The sequence below is a fragment of the Peromyscus eremicus genome, chromosome 11, assembly GCF_949786415.1.
Source record: "Peromyscus eremicus chromosome 11, PerEre_H2_v1, whole genome shotgun sequence".
NCBI classification, from domain to species: Eukaryota; Metazoa; Chordata; class Mammalia; order Rodentia; family Cricetidae; genus Peromyscus; species Peromyscus eremicus.
In genome coordinates, this window is record NC_081427.1 from 13,121,893 (window position 1) to 13,143,536 (window position 21,644).

Genomic DNA, 21,644 nt, shown 5'->3' on the forward strand with positions numbered 1-21,644 from the left:
TGGGACTGGGAGGAGAGGAAGGAGGAAAAATAAATAAATTTATTTTTTAAAAGGCAAGGTGAAGAGAGACAATACACACACCATCACAAAACAGTCACCATAAATTGATGTCAGATGAGACCTCTGTAAGCCACAATGTGCTAATCATAAATGGGTGTTTTTGTGATTTTCATATACAAATAAATGATATAAAGAAATCCTCTTGTGGGACCCCTAACAGTGGGAACAGGGGCTGTCTCTGACTCTTTTACAGGCTTTTGGGGACCTACTCTTCATACTGGGTCACTTTGCCCAGTCTTAATACATGAGGAAGTGCTTAGTCTTACTGCAACTTAATATGCCATGTTTTGTTGATGCTCATAGGAGACCTGCCCTGTCTTGAACAGAAATGGAGGAGGAGTAGATTGGGGGTTGGAACAGAGGGGTGATGGGGGAGAAGGACTAGGAGGAGAGGAGGGAGGGGAAACTGCAGCCAAGATAATAAATAAATAAACTTATTCAAAAAATTTTTAAATAAAAAATAGAAATAAATAAATGGGACCCTCATGAAACTGAAAAAACTCTGTAAGGCAAAGGAAACCATCAATTAGACAGAGTGGCAGCTTACAGAATGGGAAAAGATTTTTACCAACTACACATCCGATAGAGGACTAATATCCAAGATATATAAAGAGCTCAAGAAACTAAATTATCAAAAACAAAAAAAATCAATTTCAAAATGGGGTACAGATCTGAACAGAGGGAACTCGAATGTGCCTTTGACTGGTTTGCCGGATCTTGGGACTCTTCCTCCTATTTGCTTGCCTCACCCAGCCTCAGTGAGAGGGGCTTTTGCCTTGTCTGATTGTATTTTGGCTGTTGTCTCTTGGAGGCCTGCTCTTTTCTGAAGGGGATGGAGGAGTGTATCTGTGGGAGAGAAAAGGCTGGGGGGCGTTGGAAGGAGAGATGGGGAGGGGAAACTGTGGTCAGGACATAGTATTGTAGGAGAAAAATAATCTATTTTCAATAAAAAGAAAAGAAAGAAAAAGAAAAGAAAACACACTTTTATCTATAAAAGTTGTGTTGATTTTTCTATTGCAGAATATGAATGGTATAGACCTTTGCTTGTCTCAGAATTGGCTAGAGCCAATCTGAGAGTGATGTGCTCATTCTAACCAAAAGCAAGCACAGATTCATCATTACCACTGGCAGAAGACCCACGTGTGTTGGAGAAACCTGGTAAGTACAATAAATTCCACTATTACACAGAGAAAGGGCCTTGGTATAGACACTGGCTAATTTCTAGGCACTGATGTTCAAAAGCCAGCATGCCCTTAATGTAGATAACTGTATACACTAAGAAGTGAACATTGTGCTATTGGAGACCCTAAGACTTGATGGAGTTTCCCTGAGTCAACAACATAAATTTCATGTCTGTTCTATGACACTATCTCTGTGGTCTGTGAGTTCTACATTCATTAGGTGGATGGGAGGAGCTTGTTCAGGCTGGATCTCCAAGGATGGTCACACCAGGGCTAAAAAGAGACCCAGACTGTGGAATCCATCTTGATACAGAAGTCAGCTTTCACTTGCTGAACAGAGTGAAACAGATCCTTTCCCAGAAAGTATTGACTTGTGTTTTATTAATCCTTGTCTGCCCATGGCTGTTTCAATAAATGACCATTGCCTGCTTTGTCTGCTTGGCAAACATGGATTGAAAACCTGAAAGAGAAATGCCCACTCATGATGATGTACTAGGACCACTTTCTTTCCTGTTTCCTTAGTAGACAAGATCTGTCAGCTCCTCCTCCCTCCTGACCATCTTCCGCTCCAATGGGACAGAGCTGTACTGTGTTACTTATCTCTTGTCCAGTAGTACCTTGTATAAACACTGTGGTTCCTAGTCTGCTGTGTTCCCACTTCCTTTTTCCTTTAGCAAGACACTGTTTCTACCCTGTTCCCTGGCATAGGGTAAAAGCTTAATCAATCCTTGCTGAATTCCAGGGAAAGAAGAAGACAACTTGCTGAATTCCAGGGAAAGGCATCAGTGGGCTCTTGGAATGCATGAATCTAGCACTGACTGAACCTAGCTGTGTTAGCACTATTTAAACAGGATAAAAAAAAAATCTCAATTATAGCTCTTTGAAACATTCAAGTAATATTTTAAAACCCTGGTAGATGAATTCAAACATATGATTCAAAACTAGATTTGAAAAAAGCATAAGGGGTCATTCATCATATTTTACGACAGTAACTTTGCCTTCAGGGGAAAGCGGGATGAATAGAGGGATCATTAGTGGCAAAAGAGTTACAGGGAATTTGTTTTCAGCCCAGGAAACTGGATCCTCCTCCTCCACTCTCTTGACAGCCTGGCCACCAAATACTTGGCTGAATCAAACAATTACGAGCCCAGATGCTTACAAAATGACTGAGCCAGGACTAAAGCCTAAGGAAGAGTGTGGATTCTTCTCTGTTGTTACCAGAAAAAAAAGAGAATGAAAAGCAAGCCATCTCTTCATCTCAAACTTGCTGTCTGTCAATTCATCAATCAGTCATATTTTTTGTTTTGATTACTGTCTTGACCATTCAGTTGCTAACTTTGGAGCACAAACCTGTCACTGGTATAGTCATAGAACATTTCTCCAAAGCTATAATAAAATGCTGCAGGTTATAAATCCTTGGTATAGCAAATGAGAGGAGATCATAGTAATCTGCAGCAGAAGAATACTTTTGTCTTCTACAATTTTAGCCAATAATCATTGGAAAGAATCTGTGACTAAGACTTTTTTCAGTGAAGTAAAGAGATAGGCCTAGAATTTTTGTAGATAATAAAGGTAACCATGATGTATAATTAGGAGTACAGATTAGAAATAGCTTAATCACTTGAAAGAAACATCAGTGCTATTCATCAGTTCAAGTGATAATGAAATATCTGGTAATAAGGGGGAATACCCTATATCATGGGGGTAAAAACTGAAGACAGCCTGGTGGACACAACAGTCACTGAACTTCAAAGTTACAGAGCACTGGTATGGTGCAATCCAGCTCTTTAATTTGTTGGGGAGGGGATAAAGAATCTGAGATCTAGAAATGTGATATGACATTCAGGAGCCTGAGGGCTAAATCTGAGTCCAGACACCTGGTCCCCAATGCTTGTACTGTAGAACTTCAGACCTTAGGAGCCAAAGCCAGGCATTCCTGACCACTGAATGAATGGTCAATGACAAGGGGATATTATACTGACCAAGAAGTCGATGACATAAAAATCCATTGGTAACACCCAAAGCTGAGATGAGGCCTTTTCCTAGTGAAAAGCCAACAAACACGTCAAGTTCCATTTTTTCTCCAACTAATAAACTCCAACTGAAAACTCACAAAACAGGATTGATAAACCTTCAAAACCTAGGTGATACATGTGTTGCTTAGTCAGCTTTGAGGGGTGAGAATATGTTAAAACACCTAAACTGAAAGATATAATTGAGTAGTTAAAAGCTTGTTTATCTTTATGAATCATAGTAGGCTTCTTCAATTCTATTGGCTTTTTTTTAGTATTTCCTTTAGGACATAAAGGAAATGGGAAAAATTTCCAAATGTGTAGGGCCAGCTAAGCATTATTATAATGTCTAATTCTTTTATTCCATGATACAAGAAAGATATTTTATTTGATTATATAATGGAATTTTTTAATTAGAAATCAAAATTCTCAAACTTTGGTTTTGTTAATATTCTTTCCGTAACCTAGATAAATGAGAAACTTCAAGATGAAGTAGGAGTGAGTGTGTGTGTGTGTGTGTGTGTGTGTGTGTGCATATGTGTGAAAGATGGGTGCGTGTGGGGGTGGCATGGCACATGTACAGAGATTAGAGGATGAATTTGTAGAGTTTGCTCTTTCCTTCCACCTTTTGTGAGTTCCATATATGAAGCAGTCCAGCAGGTGACACTACAGACACCTTTACCCACTGAGCCTTCTTTCCAGGCCAGATGGGATTCTTCATATAGGTAATTTTTATTAAGAAATGCAATGGAAACAAAGAGATGGCTTATAGTATAAGTTATCATGTTGTATACTCTCTTTACTAACACTTCTACACTTTTTTATTTGGTTAATCATAAATAAGCAAATGAATAAAGATCATATATATATATATATAATATCTCCTTGGGATTTTAAGAAAAAATAAAATCAGCTCCTCCAATCTTAAAACTTACTCCTTACACCATATCTTTGTATTTTACATAGCTTTCATTATTACATAGACATTAAGTTTTATAAATTATTCCAGTTTAGCATTGAAGGAGAGTATTTTAGTCAGATAGTCAGTTTAATTAACTGTTACATAAATATTCTCAGTCTTTCTACAGAATCTCTGGAGTAATAAATAAGAATTCCAGTCTTAGATCTCATTTCCAGTCTGTGTGGGCATGATCATGGGTTAACTGCTGTCTCTACTCAGATTTCTCACCCCTAAGATGAGAATAACAGTGTCCCACCTCACGGTTTTCTGTGAAGGTCAAACATGAACACTAGCGTGAAGACCTTAGACTGGTACATGGGTCCTAGTAACTCAAATTCAGAAATCACCTAGGATACATTTGTAAAAATTCTTGTCCATTTATTTGGAAGTCGTGGAAGCACACAAAGTTTCCACTTCTATACCACACCCCTTTGATGACTCAAAGCAAGTGTCTCTCTCCCTTCAGCCTCCAGGATCCCAGTCATAATTTGAAAGAACGGTCATGGTCATGTTCCCTTGAGTGAGAAATGTATCTCAAAATAGTACAAAGCCAGGAAATGCCCAAAGGTCTAGGTATCCCATAGGAAGGACAGTCTCTGGGTTTAGGGGGCTTAGAGAGCTGATGTTCCCTGTATCTTTCTGAATGATGGCAATTGGGTCTTCTTGCAAAAGTTTGGCCTCATTGTCACATGATATAATTTCTTCTTTCTCTTTCTAAGTTGATTTGTCTTTCATGACTTTGTCATCTCACAATGCCATAGAACATACCTGGGTCTCTCTAAGATTAGAGCTGCTGTTTCCAAGTGTCACATGTTTTCCAGGCACACAAAACCTATTCTAGAAAGCACTCCAGTTACAGAATACCTCTCTTACACTCACATACACTGCATAATTACAAGAGATGTGTACTTTTACCCATTCCCAAATGTCTACAATTGCCATAGGTCTGTTTCCTATGACTGCAGGACCTGTGGAAATGCAGATTCTATAGACTAATATGCAAAATCCCATCCTGGGCATGGCCTTCTGGAAGCATACCATCTCCAAGCTCTGACCCCACTTCCAAGTTCTCTATCCTACCCACTTTCTTCACCTTGTTGCCCACCTTCCGACTCTGGAGGCATTTTCAGTTTTGTTTGTTTTGTTTTGTTTGCCAATTTCACTGCTTGCTTGCAACATTATTTCTTTCCTAGAAGCCAAAAAATAGCTCAGCCCATCCTGAGGCTGTTCTCTCACCTCATAATGTCAGCTGTATGGCTGTTCTGTGTCCTAAATCTCTGTATCACAAAATCCTGTCTGATCCCAGATACAGCACTTCACCTCTCTGAACCTGATTCTATTTCCTGGGATAAAATGTACTGTCTAGCTGTATCTTGCAAGGTTAGTAAAGTATGGCTTTGGAAGACTGCTGAATCATACTTAGTGGTTCTTCATATCCCTGGGACAAGGCTCATCCCCTGATGCACTCAGCAGCCAGCCACAATGTTTATTATTCTCCTGAGACTCTTCTTCCCATAGTGTGCCTTCTCTGAGAAGATGCCCACTCCACCCATTTTACGCTGAAATAGAGGCTAACTTGGCGGCATTCTCTCAGGGGAGTGGGTCAGTTGTTCCTGTGCATGGCCACCTTGCCCACTGGAAGCTGGGCTCAGCTCTCTGCATGTCTAGAGATGTCAGGCTGTTCCTTTGCATCTCTGGATCTTCACTCTCTCTTCTGACTTTTTGAACAAAATCTCTCCTCCTCAGTTGTCTCTGTCTAACTCTGCCATTAAAATGCACGATCCAGTAAGCACCATCTTTCTGAGGTGCACACCCTCTCTAGACGCTACCATTTTTAACCGTGTCCTCTGTCGAGCAAGACTTGCGACCTTCCATTCCCAGTCCTCTTGTGCCCATCTTCCTGCTGCTGTGGTGTTTCTCTTCTCCGTGCCCCACCCCCATACTGCCAGGTCTGCTTTGCTCTCCTTACCTGGAATGATTTCTGATTGGGCCACCTGGTCCTCTTCTCCCCTTCACCTGACCTTTCCTACTCTGGCCATGCTCCTCTGCCCATTCTCTCTCGCTGTGTTCCTCAAACTTCAGCTGATCTTGCCCAAATCATGTCCCTTGTAGACACTTGTCTCAGAGATCACATATAAATCTCTAGCTCCATCCTCTATCTTGTGCTGCAGGCTCCTAATTCCAGCTGCTTGACAGCCACATTTCCTGGGGTTCCCCAGAAATTCTGACAAAAATAAATGTTCAAGAGGAGTCCACGATCTTTCTCTCCTTCAACCCCTTCTGATGTCCCAGCCTTCAGGAACTAATACCAGCCTCTGTGAGTCCCAGCTGAGGGGCTCTCCCTATATCCCCAGCCTCAATTCCTTCCAATTGTTACCACATTGATCACTGTCACCTGATTCATCCCTTTTCATTATGGTAGTTCCCTACTAGGGCTAAGAAGTCTGAAATCGGGAGCTGGAGAGATGGCTCAGAGGTTAAGAGCACTGGCTGCTCTTCCAAAGGTCCTGAGTTCAATTCCCAGCAACCACATGGTGGCTCACAACCATCTATAATGAGATCTGGTGCCCTCTTCTGGCCTGTAGGGATGCGTGCAGGCAGAACACTGTACACATAATAAATAAATAAACCTTTTTAAAAAAAAAAGTCTGGAATCATTTGCTTAGGTAACTGCACTGTCTTAGTCACCCTCTCCTACATGACTGACTGTCTGTCCTCTACACCTATTATTATCAACAGATTTCTTCACTATCAGGATGTTCAACCATGTGCAGAAAAGTATTTCTTAAGGTCTTTGAACTGTGGTCCAGAGGCCAGCCTGGTCTCCATATCAAGTTCCAGCCCAGCCAGTGCTACAGAGTGAAACCAATCTTTAGAAAAGAAAAGAAAGAAGGAAGGAAGAGCTATGAACTACTACGTGTATGTTGATCAGTCCCACTATGAACTACTACATGTATGTTGATCAGTCCCACTATGAACTACTACATGTATGTTGATTAGTCCTACTATGAACTACTACATGTATGTTGATCAGTCCCACTATGAACTACTACATGTATGTTGATCAGTCCCACTATGAACTACTACATGTATGTTGATCAGTCCCACTATGAACTACTACATGTATGTTGATCAGTCCCACTATGAACTACTATATGTATGTTGATCAGTCCCAGTAGTTGTCCCCTCCCTGGGACCTTTCCAAGTTTCTGCTCTTCTTCAAAATTTAGCTCAAGACTTTTTCCTCCACGTAGGCTTTGCTGACCCTAAACTGACTACCCTCCTCTCACCAGTTCTCAGAAACCTCTCTCCTGGCATTTTCCAGGTTGTATTTAATCTTCTTTCTGTGAATGTCTCTTTATGGCAAATAGACAAAGCAGTAGGCATGCTACATCCCTGTTTAGAAAATGCAAAGGGGCCAGATAGTGAATTTTTATCATTTATTATTTATTATTGTTTATTTTATCTGCATTGGTGTTTTTGCCTGCCTGTATGTCTGTATGGAACTGGATTTATAGACAGTTATGAACTGCCATGTGGGTGCTGGGAAATGAACCTAGGTCCTCTGGAAAAACAGCTAGTACACTTAACCATGGAGCCATCTCTCCAGCCCCCAGATAGTGAATTTTTCAGGCTGTGCAAACCCTCTGGTCTCTATTGCAACTTCCCATTGACAGCACACATATACATGGATGTGGCTTTGTCTCAATACAATGTTATGTGCATTCAAAGTTTCAGTTTGATATAATTTTCATGTATTATAAGTTAATATTCTTTTGAGGTTTTTAGCCATTTAAAATGCAAAAAGAGTTCAATTACTCTCAAAGTCAAAAACAAGCAATGTGTTGTGTCTAGCCCTAGGCGCTATGTGCTGACTCACTTTCTGCTTCTTTCTCAAGTAGCACAATGTAAATACATAATGCAAGTGGCATGCATCTCAACAGGCAACTGACACCCTTCTGGCTAGACAGCGCTCAGTGGAGAGACACAGCTGACAATGTCTCAATTTCCTATGGAGGAGATGGAAGTCAATAATAATAGCACTCTTGGTCTGCTATTTGTTTATTTTTATTAATATTTCTTCAAAAGAACTAGGTCTTTACAAGGTCATTTAAGATGAAGGCTTCCTTGGGATCTTTATTTTTACCCCTCATGGGAGACCTATGGGGTTAATTAGTAATGAGAGACTATTTCAACACAACCCAGAAAGGCATGTATCAAAGATGAGTTCCTTTCTGCTTTAATTCCTGGGGTTCAAAATGCAACAGTATCACTAATAGCCAACCAAGATAATAATCTTTTAAAAAATTGGTAAACATCACTATGACTAAGGCACAGAAAATCCTATAATTTATACCTCCAGAGAAATGGATAATGACCTACTTCTCAAAGCATATGAAGTATAAAAGTCTGTTTTTCTTTATCCATTTCAAACAGCCCAGGGCCACTCTGCCTCTGTCCCCAGCGTGCACCCAAATTGTGGTCACATTCTGCAGCATTCGAGGCTGGGGCAGGTGTTCAAGGGAGACTTGGATTGTGCTTAGGGCTGACTGATTGTATCAGACACTTTCTGAATGAAACACTGGCATTTCCTAGGGTCTGGAGCATGTTAGCCTATTCTGAAGTCAAGGAATAATGATATGTCCATGTAAATAAATTCTACTACATCTAAGGAATGATTTCTAGTGAGCTAGCCGAGTGTGCTTCATGTGGTAGTTATGGTCAAACGTGGCAAAGACTCTGACTGTGCAGTGAACCATACAACCTATCTTCCACTTGAGATGGACTTGAGGTGGAAACCCCAGAGGGGTTCTGGTCAAAAACAAAAGAACGTCCTGTCCTCCATACAAAAGCAGATGAGTAAAGGTCTTCTAAGTAGCCAAATTGTAGTACTGAAGGATGTGGGTCCCTGATCACATTAAACATCAAGAAAAATAAAGGAATTTCCTGGAGGAGAAAATTACAGTGATACAGACATTCAAGAAAGGAAATACAAGCTAATCAACTTTTGTGGTTACTATGCCAAACAGTGTTTAAGCTGGGCTTCCTTTATCACATACCTTTTGAATCACACAGCCTTAAACACATCCATGCTTCCTACAAAACTCAGCCGAATACAAAAGCAGCAATTCCTCCTATAACCCACCTTTAACTAAAACCCAGAGTACCAAACACAGTACTCAGGAAGCCTCCTGTACCCTACTCTTTTGCTGAATGTTAACCATTGACTTCAAAGTTCAGTTCCTGAATAACTCCAGTGACCAAGGTGATAACTGGGTAGAAGGGTGGGGTGTGATGAAGAATTGCATCTGCATTCTGAATAGTTTTTATAGAAAAATATCTACATATTTATTACATCTTGTTGATGGGAAATTGCTAATGATTTTGATTGGGGAAGGTCTGTCCCGTTCAGGTCACCCTGGCATGTTTGTGTCTGGGGAGGGGGTGGGAGAATGGCTAGTACCTATGGTGTCTACTTCCCATAAAGAAAGTTAGCACATGCCAGAATGGGCTAAACTCTGGTGGTCCTCTCTCACTTTAGGCAGGTCTAGGAAAGAACCTCCTCCATTCATACATCCCAACCCCATGAGTGTAGAACAGCACCCCCTACATGATGCTAACAGTATGGCAAACATGCTGAGGTTCTCTTGGTAATTTAATGTTATTCATTTGGGTTCATCTGATGAATTCTATATGTATCCATAGACATCTCCTAGCTTTAACATGTGTGATCTCTAGATAATGACCTGGACTCTGCTTCAAGCACACATATCTTATCCATGATGAACAATCAGTAGCACAGAGCCTCTCTTGCTGCATCCTAAATTATGACCTGTCTCAACTTCTAGTGATTGTTTTTAACACTTCTGTCTTCTCTGTAGATTCATTTTTCACACAAAACACTTTAAAATATTGTCAATTTTTTAATCATTCCAAAAGGCACCAGAAAATAAGAATTTAGTCTTTTCTTATTTTTTGCTTTAGATGTATTAGAATTTTATGTTTCCGTATTAAGAGATCTGTTTTCTTGATTATGTTTTATTATGTCAGTTGCTTCATATTTAGTGAAACAATGGAGATGATCCACAGCCCCATTTTAGATGGAAATGTTTTGTCATTGTGTGGGCATCACTGATAAGGAAATGTATTTATGGTAATACTGATTCTTCTTGCCAAAATTATTCATCTTTACTCACATAATATCAAGAGTCAGAAAATGTACTTTTAAATTTTCATGTCAACATCATATTAAACCACATGATTATTTAGTGCTTCCATCCCTTCTTCCCTCTGTGTGTGTGTGTGTGTGTGTGTGTGTGTGTGTGTGTGTGTGTTATGTGTGCATATAATGTATTGAGCACTTATGTGAGCACCACAATTGTGTGAACTCAGAGAATAACTCTCAGGAATAAGTCCTGGCCTTCCCACATTTTTTAAAGATTTATTTTTTTATATGTATGAATGTCATTGCCGGCATGCATGTATGTGCAGTACATGCATGCTGGCAGAGGTCAGAGGAGGACCTCAGATTCCTTGGAACTGGAGTTGCAAATGGTGATGAGCTGTTATGTGTGCACTAGGAAGCAACTAGGTTCTCTGCAAAAGTGGGAAGCGCTTGTAACCACTGAGCCATCTCCTCAGTCCCTAACCACAACTGTTTTGCAGCACGGTATCTCTTGATTTTGCCACTGGGTGTGGAAGGCTAACTAGCTCATGAGTTACATGGTGATTTTCCTGACTCTGTTCCCATTTCCCACAGGAGTGCTGGCTTCACTGGTACCCACTGCCACAGTGCAGCATCTGGCATCTTACTCGGGGTCAGAGTATTCAACTCAGATCATCAGCCTGTATCACAAGCACACTTACTCAGTGAACCATCTTGCTGCCCCTATTTTTAGCTTTTCTACCTGAAAAAAAAATCACAAAGTGAAACAAGATCACCTGTACAATGAATGCTAATCTAAATTTAAAATCCAGATAAAAGTATTATCTTGGCTCTTTAAAATGTAAATATATGTCTAATCTAGTCAACCAAACACTGAATTGTATTTATCATTCTGATACTGAGTAAATGAAATGTGAATACATTGGTGACTGTAACTCTGAGAAGTTTGTGTGCCCAAGAAACTTCAGCCAGATAAATATTCAGCTATGAAAAGTACACTTCAATAGGGCTACCATCACAATTACAGGAATTGTTTAAACTTAAATAAAACTGTTTCAATTGAAGATCTAGGAGAATAAAAGTTTATTTGGGATAAAATGAGCCTCCTGTCTAAGAAGCATATGTTTCATTGTTGACTGTAATTGGTACAGCAAGAAAAAAATATTTTGATCTGACTGACATTCTAGCGTATCTCAGTTTGCTTTTTAGAATTCCATAAACTTGGAAGCATTCAAAAGCAACACAGTGTAAATAAATAGTCATATTAAACTCATGTCATTATTTTATATGGGATCATCGCATTCAGGGTGTAGACTAAGTTATTACTGCAAAAGAGCCCTGAGAGAGATTTTTGGTTCCTGGTGGGTGCATCTGAGTGTGTGCACGAAGGTGCATGTGAGTATGTCAACAGGCCCTCCACTCTGTGATATGGCGCCTTATTCAGAAATTAATAGGGAGAATAAAAACAACAGATCAGCATTAAAGCTGGCCCACCAAGTGAGAGAGGAGGGCTGTTTTCCTCAACTAGTTTCAGGAAGTGGATTCTACACAGAAACAGAAAGTGGAAGTGGCAAACAGCAGAATCCACTGACCCCAGAGTGTCTAAGCATCCTGGGGAATCCAGAGCCTGTGAGAGTCAGCTGGTACCACTCTCCATCACCCATGCTGAGCTTCATCTCCGAGAGGAAACATGGGAGGGATGCACAGGGAACTTACTCTGCGTCTGTGCACTGCACCACTGCTCTTCAAGGCTCAAGCTGTCCACTGGTGTGACCCAAGGTGGCCTTGCTTATTTTCTTAGATAAAATTATCACACTGACTTAATTACAGAAGTGATTTGGAGAAAGAGAGCCTAATACTGTTCTGTATAGAATGTGGTGACAGCCGTGGCTGCCAAGGCACGGGAAAACAAGAAGGTTTCTTTGGTGGGTGGTAGATGGTAAAAGCTGTACAGTGGGTTATTTAAAGACATCTTCTAAAATCTGACACACGTGCCTACTGCTCTATTCCGACTCTCTACTCTCAGAATCTTGTCTGAAGAAATAGTTAAAACAGATGTCTGCTACAACATTATCCCCCCTGGCAAGTGACACTGAATGGCTTAAGTCGCCATCAGTAGATGGAAGGTGAAATAAATCATGATATAACCAACAAATAAAGGTCTTGAGATCACATTGCTGAGTGGAAAGGACTGTTTGCTGTACATGTTTGTAGAGCATAAGAATGAAATGCCTCAGGATCTGTGTGTTTATAAGAACAAAATGATTGGTTATACATTGAAACATTGAGAATGCACATTTTCACAAAGGAAGTATCACATCAAGAAGAGAGGTGTGAGCCAGGTGGCCTTTTGATAACTACAGATTTTATAAGAACAAATAAAATATATATCTGTGCATAGTTAAAAATATTTTAAAAGAACAATGTCAATTCATTTTTTCAAAGAAGACAACAATAATCAGTGCCCTCCATAACATCCCAGGAAAGATCAAAACCTGTCCTTCACAGATGTGGATTTGCCACCAACTTATGGTGTTTATTAGACTTTTTTAAAATGTGTTTTCTGACTCTATGATATTACATAAATAAAGATGTGTAATTTTTGGCAAGAAGATATTTCAGGATTATTTGCCTCGGTTACCACAAATAAGGTCCCTCATCAGGGATGCCTATGTAAATGACAGAGGGTTTCCTTTTTAAATGAAGCTGTGGGGATCCCATTGATATAACATGGCTTTAGTCTTGCTTTTACAATGTTTACATTCTCACTCCTCCTGAAACTGGAATGGCTGGGGAAATACCTTCATTTTAGGTGCAAGGTAATAAACTGATCCTACGTCCTTTCATCTCCTTGAATGCCCAAGTTAGTCATTAATAAATATATTCCTCTCACAGCACAGCCTCGGGATCACACAATCAATGGGTGTATGATCTTCTATCACTTCAATAGGCAATGTGAAATACTGAATCCTCTGGGCAATGCCCTCCCCCATGCCCCACACTGGCTGGCTTTTCCTTTCTGGGGTTTCTAATCTTCCCTAGTCCACTGCACAAATCTTCCTTGGAAAAGCCAGCAAGGGCCTATATTAATTTATACTTCTTCCTAAGTCACTATCTCTGACTACATATCTCAGAGAATCAGGTTGTCCTGTGAATAATGATAATCTGGCATCCACTCAAAAGAGATGCCTAAATACCTTTTCCTATTTCACTTGTCAGAAACAAATGTGGGCTGTACAACAAATGTAGGTTGAAATTTCAGTTCCTGTATAAACTTCCTAAGTCTCTTTTAGAGGTTCAGAAAAGGGTACCAGGAAAGGACAGCTGCCAAGCACGACTCCACTTTGTGGCTCTCGATCTCTCTTTTGACATCAACCCTCTCTCTCTCACACACACTCTTCCTTTAGTCTTTTTGAACCCCTTTGAACCTTACTCCTCTCTCAGAACTAAGTCCCTTTATTGTTAAGAACTGCAGCCCATGTATTCCAACAGGGTGAAACTTGTTTGTAGTATACTTATAATATTTCAACTTATACATTGACCATTCTGTCATCTGGACCAGTATGGTGTTCAACAGCATTACATATATGTCTACTTAAATTAATTTAAACAAAATTAAACTTAAAAATCTATTTTTCTCATTCTCACTAGCCACAATCCACAAACCTAACTATGTTTGTGGTACTCAGCAGTGCAGCTATGGACCACTTTCACATCTATGGAAATTTCTACGTGGCAGACCATGATCTCAATATTTCAACTTTGGCCCCTGGGAGAATTTAAAACATTAATAAAAGCAAGATGCTAAATCTAAATACAAACAAATTCAATGTATCAGGAAATGAGTAATCAAATGCCCTCAATTAAGGATGTTTTCTGGGGTTAAGGACTTATCTCTGTTGTAGAGGAATTCCCTAGCAAGCACAATGCCCTGGGTTTATTCCTAGGCCCAGGAAACAGGCTCTAAAAATCTTTAAATTTCTGTTTAATGATTTGATTTCTTACACATTTCATAAAATGGCTACATTTTAATTTTTATTCTATAATAATCGTCTGTGTATTTTTCTGGATTATTTTTTAAAAGAACGTTCAAAACTGTCAATCTGTTCTTTCTAGTTTAAAAATAAGCAAATTTGAAAACCTTGTAAAAATCCTTCCAACTATTTCTAAGCCCTCTCTGTGGAGAAACAGTGCAGCTTCCTCCAGTGGGAGGAAGGGGGCATTTCTGCTTTCACCAGGCATCAGCCATTAGCTTGCTTATCTATCACTTCCTCCATGAAATTTCCTTGAAAATTCCCCTCCATGCAGTACCAAAGCAGGGATCACTCCCTGCACCATTGAATGACCATTTGCCCGCCCATGACATCACATCCCATTGTATTCCAATTACATGTTTGAACACCCATGCTCTTGCATTTGTTTAACTCTGTGAAGCTGTGTTACTGTGCCTGCCTAAAACACCGGATGGTCTAATAAAGAACTGAACGGCCAATAGCAAGGCAGGAGAGAGACAGGCAGGGCTGGCAGGCAGAAAGAAGAAATAGGAGAAATCTGGGAGGAAGAGGAAGAGAAGGAGCCAGAGAAGGAGGAGGACTCCAGGGGCCAACCACCCAGCTACACAGCAACCCACAGAGTAAGAGTAAGATTCACAGAGGTAAGAAAAGCCCCGAGGCCAAAGATAGACAGGATAATTTAAAGTTAAGAAAAGCTGGCTAGCAAAAAGCCAAGCTAAGGCCAGGCATTCATAATTAAGAATAAGCCTCTGTGTGTGACTTATTTGGAAGCTGGGTGGTAGGCCCCCAAAAAGAGCAAAAATGAACAACAGTAGATGGCAAAACTTTTTAAAGGAAAAATGAAGGAAGGTAGATAAAATACTTTGAAATAACAATCTTTGGCCACAGAGGTTAGAATCAACTATAATCAATGATGGATACCAAGGGAGACACCAGTTCAAGGTCAAACAGGTAGCCTGTTGGGTAAGATGTCCTTACAGAGGTAATTTCTGTGTGAGTTTGTGCTGGCCTCTGTACAAAGCTGTGGTTGTATAGTATTTGGAAATGGTCCTTACCAGGCATTCGAATGAGCTCTCCTGCACAGTGCTCCTACACAGCATTTTGTCGGTTAATTATTAGGGTTTGACAGGATGACATCATTTTGATTCTGAAGACCTCCACGTCCATATGAGGTCATGCCTTTCTGGAGGCAGTAAAGCAACGGACCTCACTTGTGTTCCTAGCATCTAGCACTGTGTTTGACACAGAACATGCGCAACAATTGAGCTGAGCAAACTCAATTCCAAATTATAAATCTCCTTGCTACTGAGACTCTATGTCTTCTGTCGGTAGTTTTAAGGTGTAATCTATTTAATTTTTGTTAGTGTGTACCTTTAATGAGAAGACATTTAAATTAATTTGTAATGTTGGCTGGAGCTGATACTGGCCATAATTCAGCTGGCTAATGCATCCTTTACTATGTTACTGTCTCAGTTTCTTAGGGTAAAAAAAAAAGTAACATTTTCACAGTTCTAAAATATACTGATTAATAAGGTTGCCAAATGAAATAATGTTCAATCTGAATTATTTAAAGTTTTTCCAACTCTGCAAATAGATCACTGAATGACGAGAGTGGGGTCTGAGGAGCCAAAAGACAACAGAACGTGTTTTCAATATTTATAACACAGATAAAAATTCACTTTCTAAAATGTCTGTAGAAAATATGGCAACTATTTTTGTTTCTAGGAAACTTGATTTTTGTAAAGTGAGAGAATATTCACATTTTAAAAGAGGAGCCGAAATATAGCACGTATTTCCCCAAGATCACTAGTTCACATGCCTGCGCTCTTGAAAGCAGGGTTCTAATAATCTTAATTGAAATGCTGACAGTAACATGTAATAACTTAGCAATGAATGCACACTGCTAAACTCACAGAAGTGATTTCCTACTTAGGAGGCATCTAGTCCTTCTTAGTTTTACAAAAAGGTAAGGAAAGGCAGCTCGACCTTCCCCCAAGGCTAACTTTTGAGCCCAGTGATCCATAGTGTTTGTTTGTTGTATTTAACTTTCTTTCTTAAATTTATTTTAGTTAGTTCACAAAAATACAAAACTGAAGCTATTGATGTACGTATAATGTTCACACTAAGGAGTAAATAGATGTATCTTCTCCTGAATTTATCCTTTATTTATGGTGAAAATTTTCAAAATCCTTTCCTCCAGGCTAAGGAAGCACGTCCCTTGTGGTATCAAAAAGCATACCCCATTTTATAACAGACATTGGAAGAGTAAACACATTCTCTGAGCTGCTTGAGGGATTCGGTGTGAAGAAGAGTTTCGTAACTCTTTATTTAGAGCAATGCCCTAGAGATTAAATTTGAAGAGAGATTTGGGATTTTCCAAGCACTTGAATATGTATTAGCACATTTACTGTGGAGTCCTCATATGTATGATCAGTTTAATTACCCAGGAAACCTGCACTTAGATTACTGTCTTCACAACATCTGCCTCCTTCATTTCTCTCTTGAGCCTGAAATTTCCTCATTTTCTTTCTTGATGGTCTTGTATTAGTGACAAGGGAAGAAAGAAAGGAAGGAAAGCCAGAATGGTTACATTTTAAATGTGTATAAACTTCCTTTCATAAAACAACTGAGGATTCAGAAATGTCTAGTTAAATTTAGACTCTCCTAAGTACTGACATTAGTTCAAGTGACTGAGATTAACTCAGGTGTTTTTGACTTGTGCTTACATATCCCATATGTGATTGCCTACTAATAATGGGGTTCTTTCGTGCTGCCTTTATTTAGACTGACATGGTAGAAATTATTGTTCCATTCTGTGGGTAGAAAGACAGAGGATGAAGAGATGAAGCAGATCTACTCAAGCAGATGTTGGTTGGGATCAGAAACAAAGTCATCTGATCTCACACACACAGCATTTTCCCAAGAGCCTTTGGCTCTCTAGCTTGAGTATTCATCACTACTGCAGAAAATGTGGACAACAGAGATGCCAGCACCACCTCTCACGTTTCTGACTCAGTAGGTCTGGAATGGGTGGGCCTGGTGATCAGCATTTCTAATCAGGTGACAAGAGGCTACTATTGCCAGTGGTCTGGGGACCACATTTGGAGAAAACCGTTGCTTTATATCATGGCTACCTTTCCATTTAGTCCCTTTTACAACCCAGGAGCCTGAAAACCAACTCAAAGCAGCATATTCTCCAGGGTGCCCTCCTCCAGGTGCTCTCCCAACCCCATCAGCTGTCACCTTCACAGTGCCTGCGAGGACACCAGACACACCACACACCACACATTGTTGCCTGAGTCAACTTCTGTCCATTGGTCAAGTGAACCATAAGCATAACCTTTCCTGTAAAGTCTGATTTAACAATATTTGTGGAAAGTAGGAAACTTTCCCTCTTTTCAGACACTGAATTTATTAAGCACAATGAGAGAAAAGTAAACAAGGAAAACTGTCCTGTGCCCTCAACTTTCCGAGGGGCCATTTATGCTCCCAAAGGAATCTGAGCCCCAATTATGAAGCAGGTTTTTTAGGGCACAGTCATCTCTGCAAACCCACAATGTTGCTGTTGGCATTGGCCATGCTTCCTCAGCTTTGGAAAGGGTACTGGTTTGTTCTTGCTCCTTAGAAACAAATGGCAATCCTAACATTGCTCACCCCATGTAATCTCTTCAAACCATTCCATCTTCTTTTTGGTTGCAAAATATGCCACATTAAATGAACACTGGTCTGTTATTTTTTTCTTTTCAAACTACCCTGGAAGCAGCCAAGTTGTGGCAACCTCCTCTTCCTGCCCCAATAATTAACCAGAAGTCAAGATAATTTATATGGCAACATTCTGTGTATATTGGACATGACTGGTAAAAATGCAGGTGCTGAAAGAGATGCATTACTGACAGTTTGTGAATATTTAACATCGTGGTCTTACCTATGCACACTAGATCCATAAAACCATACATTCCATAGCAGATTTGAAAAAGGATGTCCTTCCTCTGCCACACTGCATAGGGGCTGAAGGCTGACCAGAGGAGCCAAGTCACACTCGCTATTAAGAACAGGGATCCTAGGATTACAGCAATCATCTGAACTTTCTCAACCAGTGTTATAGATATGCTCTGCCACTAAAAGAAAAACAGAGGCATGTAAGGAAAAGGTGCTGTGCAGAGTTAAAAAGAGAAGAAAAAAATTACATTTTTAGAGTTTCTCTTCACAATGCCAGACCCCTTTCAACCTGATCATCCCCCAAATGAATTTCTCCATTATATCCAGGATATAAAAAAGTAGACAAGCAGATAATAATTAATGAATTGCCTTTGACTCCAATATTTTCATGAATTCACCATTTTCAAAGTTTAATATGGTTTTAGTCCAGATAATAACACTGAGTGTGAATGGCTCAGGAATATTTGGTACCTGGAAATCACATACCCACATGAAATTAAATACCTTCTGACAACACACAATGAGGACTCCTCTATCTCATGCTTTTTTTCCCCTTATCATATTTGGTTTTTAAGAAAGGGAAAATTCTCTCTTGTTCTTGTAGAAGAATGTAAAAATAGCAAATAAACTATATGTGATCAACAGTACAAACAGTAATTGAAAGTAACACATTAAAATAATCATACAAGAATCACAAAGCTATTCTTATCTATGAATGGTATATCTTACATTCTTAGACATAATTGGCTCTTATTATCAGTGGGTAAGCCATGGAGCATTTTAACCAAGATTTAGAATTTGTATACCAATGGCAGATCTTAGAAAGACATGAAACCATAGTAGCACACAGCATTCAATGAAGAGTGACTTAATATACTAAGTATCCATATTTGAGAGGAATTACAGGTGCTCAAAATATCCATCAGTGGTCCTATTAGGTTAAGATCAATTAATCATGTTCTCATTTTTATATGCTTGAGAAATACACAAGACATGAACTGATGGTTGACTCATAAGCAATGAAACACATAAGAACCTACTCAGTTTGTGAAGGAAAGGCCTGGCTGCTGCTATGTTGGGTTCATTGAAGAATCTTCCCCAAAGGAGCTCACCCCAATATGTTCATTCAATAAATCTGAGTTTTCTTAAAAGCCAAACTTACCTTAAGTCTGAATGTACATGCTCTTCAACAGTGAATCGGCCCTCCCTTGTAATTTCCCTCTATATTCTCTCCTTCCCTCCCTCTCTTTTTCACACATACCCCAAGAGCAGATAACCAAATGATCCAATTGTAGTATTTTAAATCTGAACTTGACCTCCAGTATTGACAGATATATTATTGAACTCTATATGGGTTAAATATCAACACACATTTAAAACAGTGCTCTACAGTCATTTACTTAACAAAGAACAGAACCAACAGTCGACAGTTGTTTACTGTGATAAACACATCCTTCATTTTAACATGGAGTTTTCTTTCATAACTTTAGCAAATGTGAAAATAATAATAAACTGTTATGTATTATTTCATCTTTATAAGTGAACAGGGTTGTGTTTCAAGTGTATTTTTGCTTTTGCCTTTAGCTTCCTGGTGTAATTAGGAACACATTAGTCCCACCTGCTAGGTCTTTAACGGTGAAGCATCTGAAGCTTGTTGTCACCTAACAAACAGGAAGTGCCACTGCCACTTGTTCTTGTTTCCTGTGGATTTCTATTAAAGTCTGCCTTAAACACAGCAACGCAGCAAGCAGCTCAGAAAGCGGGCATGCCTCCTAAGTGGATGCTGCCACATATGCATGCATGACCTTAGCCTGGAACAATCACTACAGGTGAATAATAACAAAACATAAAACAAAGCATACGTTTGGGGGTTGTTTGGTGGGGTTGCTTTTCAGACAGGCTTTCGGTCACAGCACCGAACTCACAATTCTCTTGCTGCACAAACTCTTGACCACTGAGGAATACGCCACTACTACTGGCTCTAAAGTAACTCATACTTCTAAGTTTGCAGAGCAGTGGTGGTGGTGGTGGTGGTGGTGGTGGTGGTGGTGGTGTGTGTGTGTGTGTATGTGTGTGTGTGTATGTGTGTGTGTGTGTGTGTGTGTGTGTGTGTGTGTGTATACTTGATTTTCATCTGAAAGTTCATATGCTAAGCACATAGGACTGAACCGCAGGACGCCTAAATAACCAAAAATGAGTGAGTGGATTCAGCAACTATGGTCTTATTCACTGGTATATATTTTTCTTTTTCCAATAGTCTGTGTAATGGAAGAGTGAAGTTTAAGTCAAACAGTTAATTGTCAAGGTAAGTCATTGTATATATACATACAATATATATATAATATGTATTCTATTGTATTGTATGTATCTATTATATATGTACTATATATATATATATAAAAAGTCAGCTTCAGTTAAACCTTGTCTGTAGGTCAAACTTCTGATTTTTTTTTTTTAAAGTTTTTCGACACAGGGTTTCTCTGTGTAGCTTTGGCACCTTTCCTGGAACTTTCTCTGTAACCCAGGCTGGCCTTGAACTCACAGAGATCCACCTGTCTCTGCCTCCCGAGTGCTGGAATTAAAGGTGTGCGCCACCACTGCCCTGCCAAACTTCTAACCTATGAGATATGCCCCTCCATGGCAGAGATGCCAAATGAGTAAAGGGACACTTCCAGGAGAAAGAAATATGGATGCTTCGCTCCTGTCTGGTTGAGGCCAAATTTAAGGTGGCTGAACACGTGAATGCCTGCAATTTGAATAGATGTGTTTAAGATCATGTGAGCAAGCTACAAGGAAATAATAACTTGATTATGTTGCACTGGGAGGGTCAATTATGTACTATTATCACAGACATTTACTCTTGCTGGGGATTTTCAAATTTACACTTAGAGAAAAAACTCTATATACTCTATAACGGAACCTTTGTAATTTTCTGGTATCACTCTGTGAATAACTCAATTAACTTTCTTTCTCCATTAACAACACAAACAAATTATCCAGTAAGTTTATGTACCTCATGTGCTGATGCACCCTAAACATCACATCGCTTTACTGAATGGCTAGTGATGACAAACACTGTCAAAGCCAAAGTTATGGAATGTGGTCATGGACACAGGGGGCTTCCCTTGATACAGTAACATCATCTTGGTAATTTCTTTGCCCTCTCTTTACAGCTCTCTCATATTTCTAGAGTTAAGTACAAAAGAAAGGAAAGTTGCCTCAGTTCTCCCAGAGGAAAAATAGCTCTGTCTTCCAGGGAAGGGAACTCAGCCAGCATCTTTTCTGTCAGAAGTAGGAGACTTCCCATAGGCT

General features: G+C 39.7%; 1 protein-coding gene across 2 annotated transcripts in view; it reads right to left on the bottom strand.

Annotated features, from left to right (window-relative positions):
- Positions 1–21,644, bottom strand: part of Marchf11 (membrane associated ring-CH-type finger 11) — a 106,108-nt gene that overhangs the window by 5,737 nt on the left and 78,727 nt on the right. The window contains exon 3 of one of the 2 annotated variants that reach the window (XM_059276205.1): positions 18,319–18,511. The exons of the other annotated variant lie outside the window; for it this stretch is intronic. Coding sequence (XP_059132188.1) covers positions 18,319–18,511 — 193 coding nt within the window. The remainder of the gene's footprint in view (positions 1–18,318; positions 18,512–21,644) is intronic. 2 annotated transcript variants of the gene reach the window in all.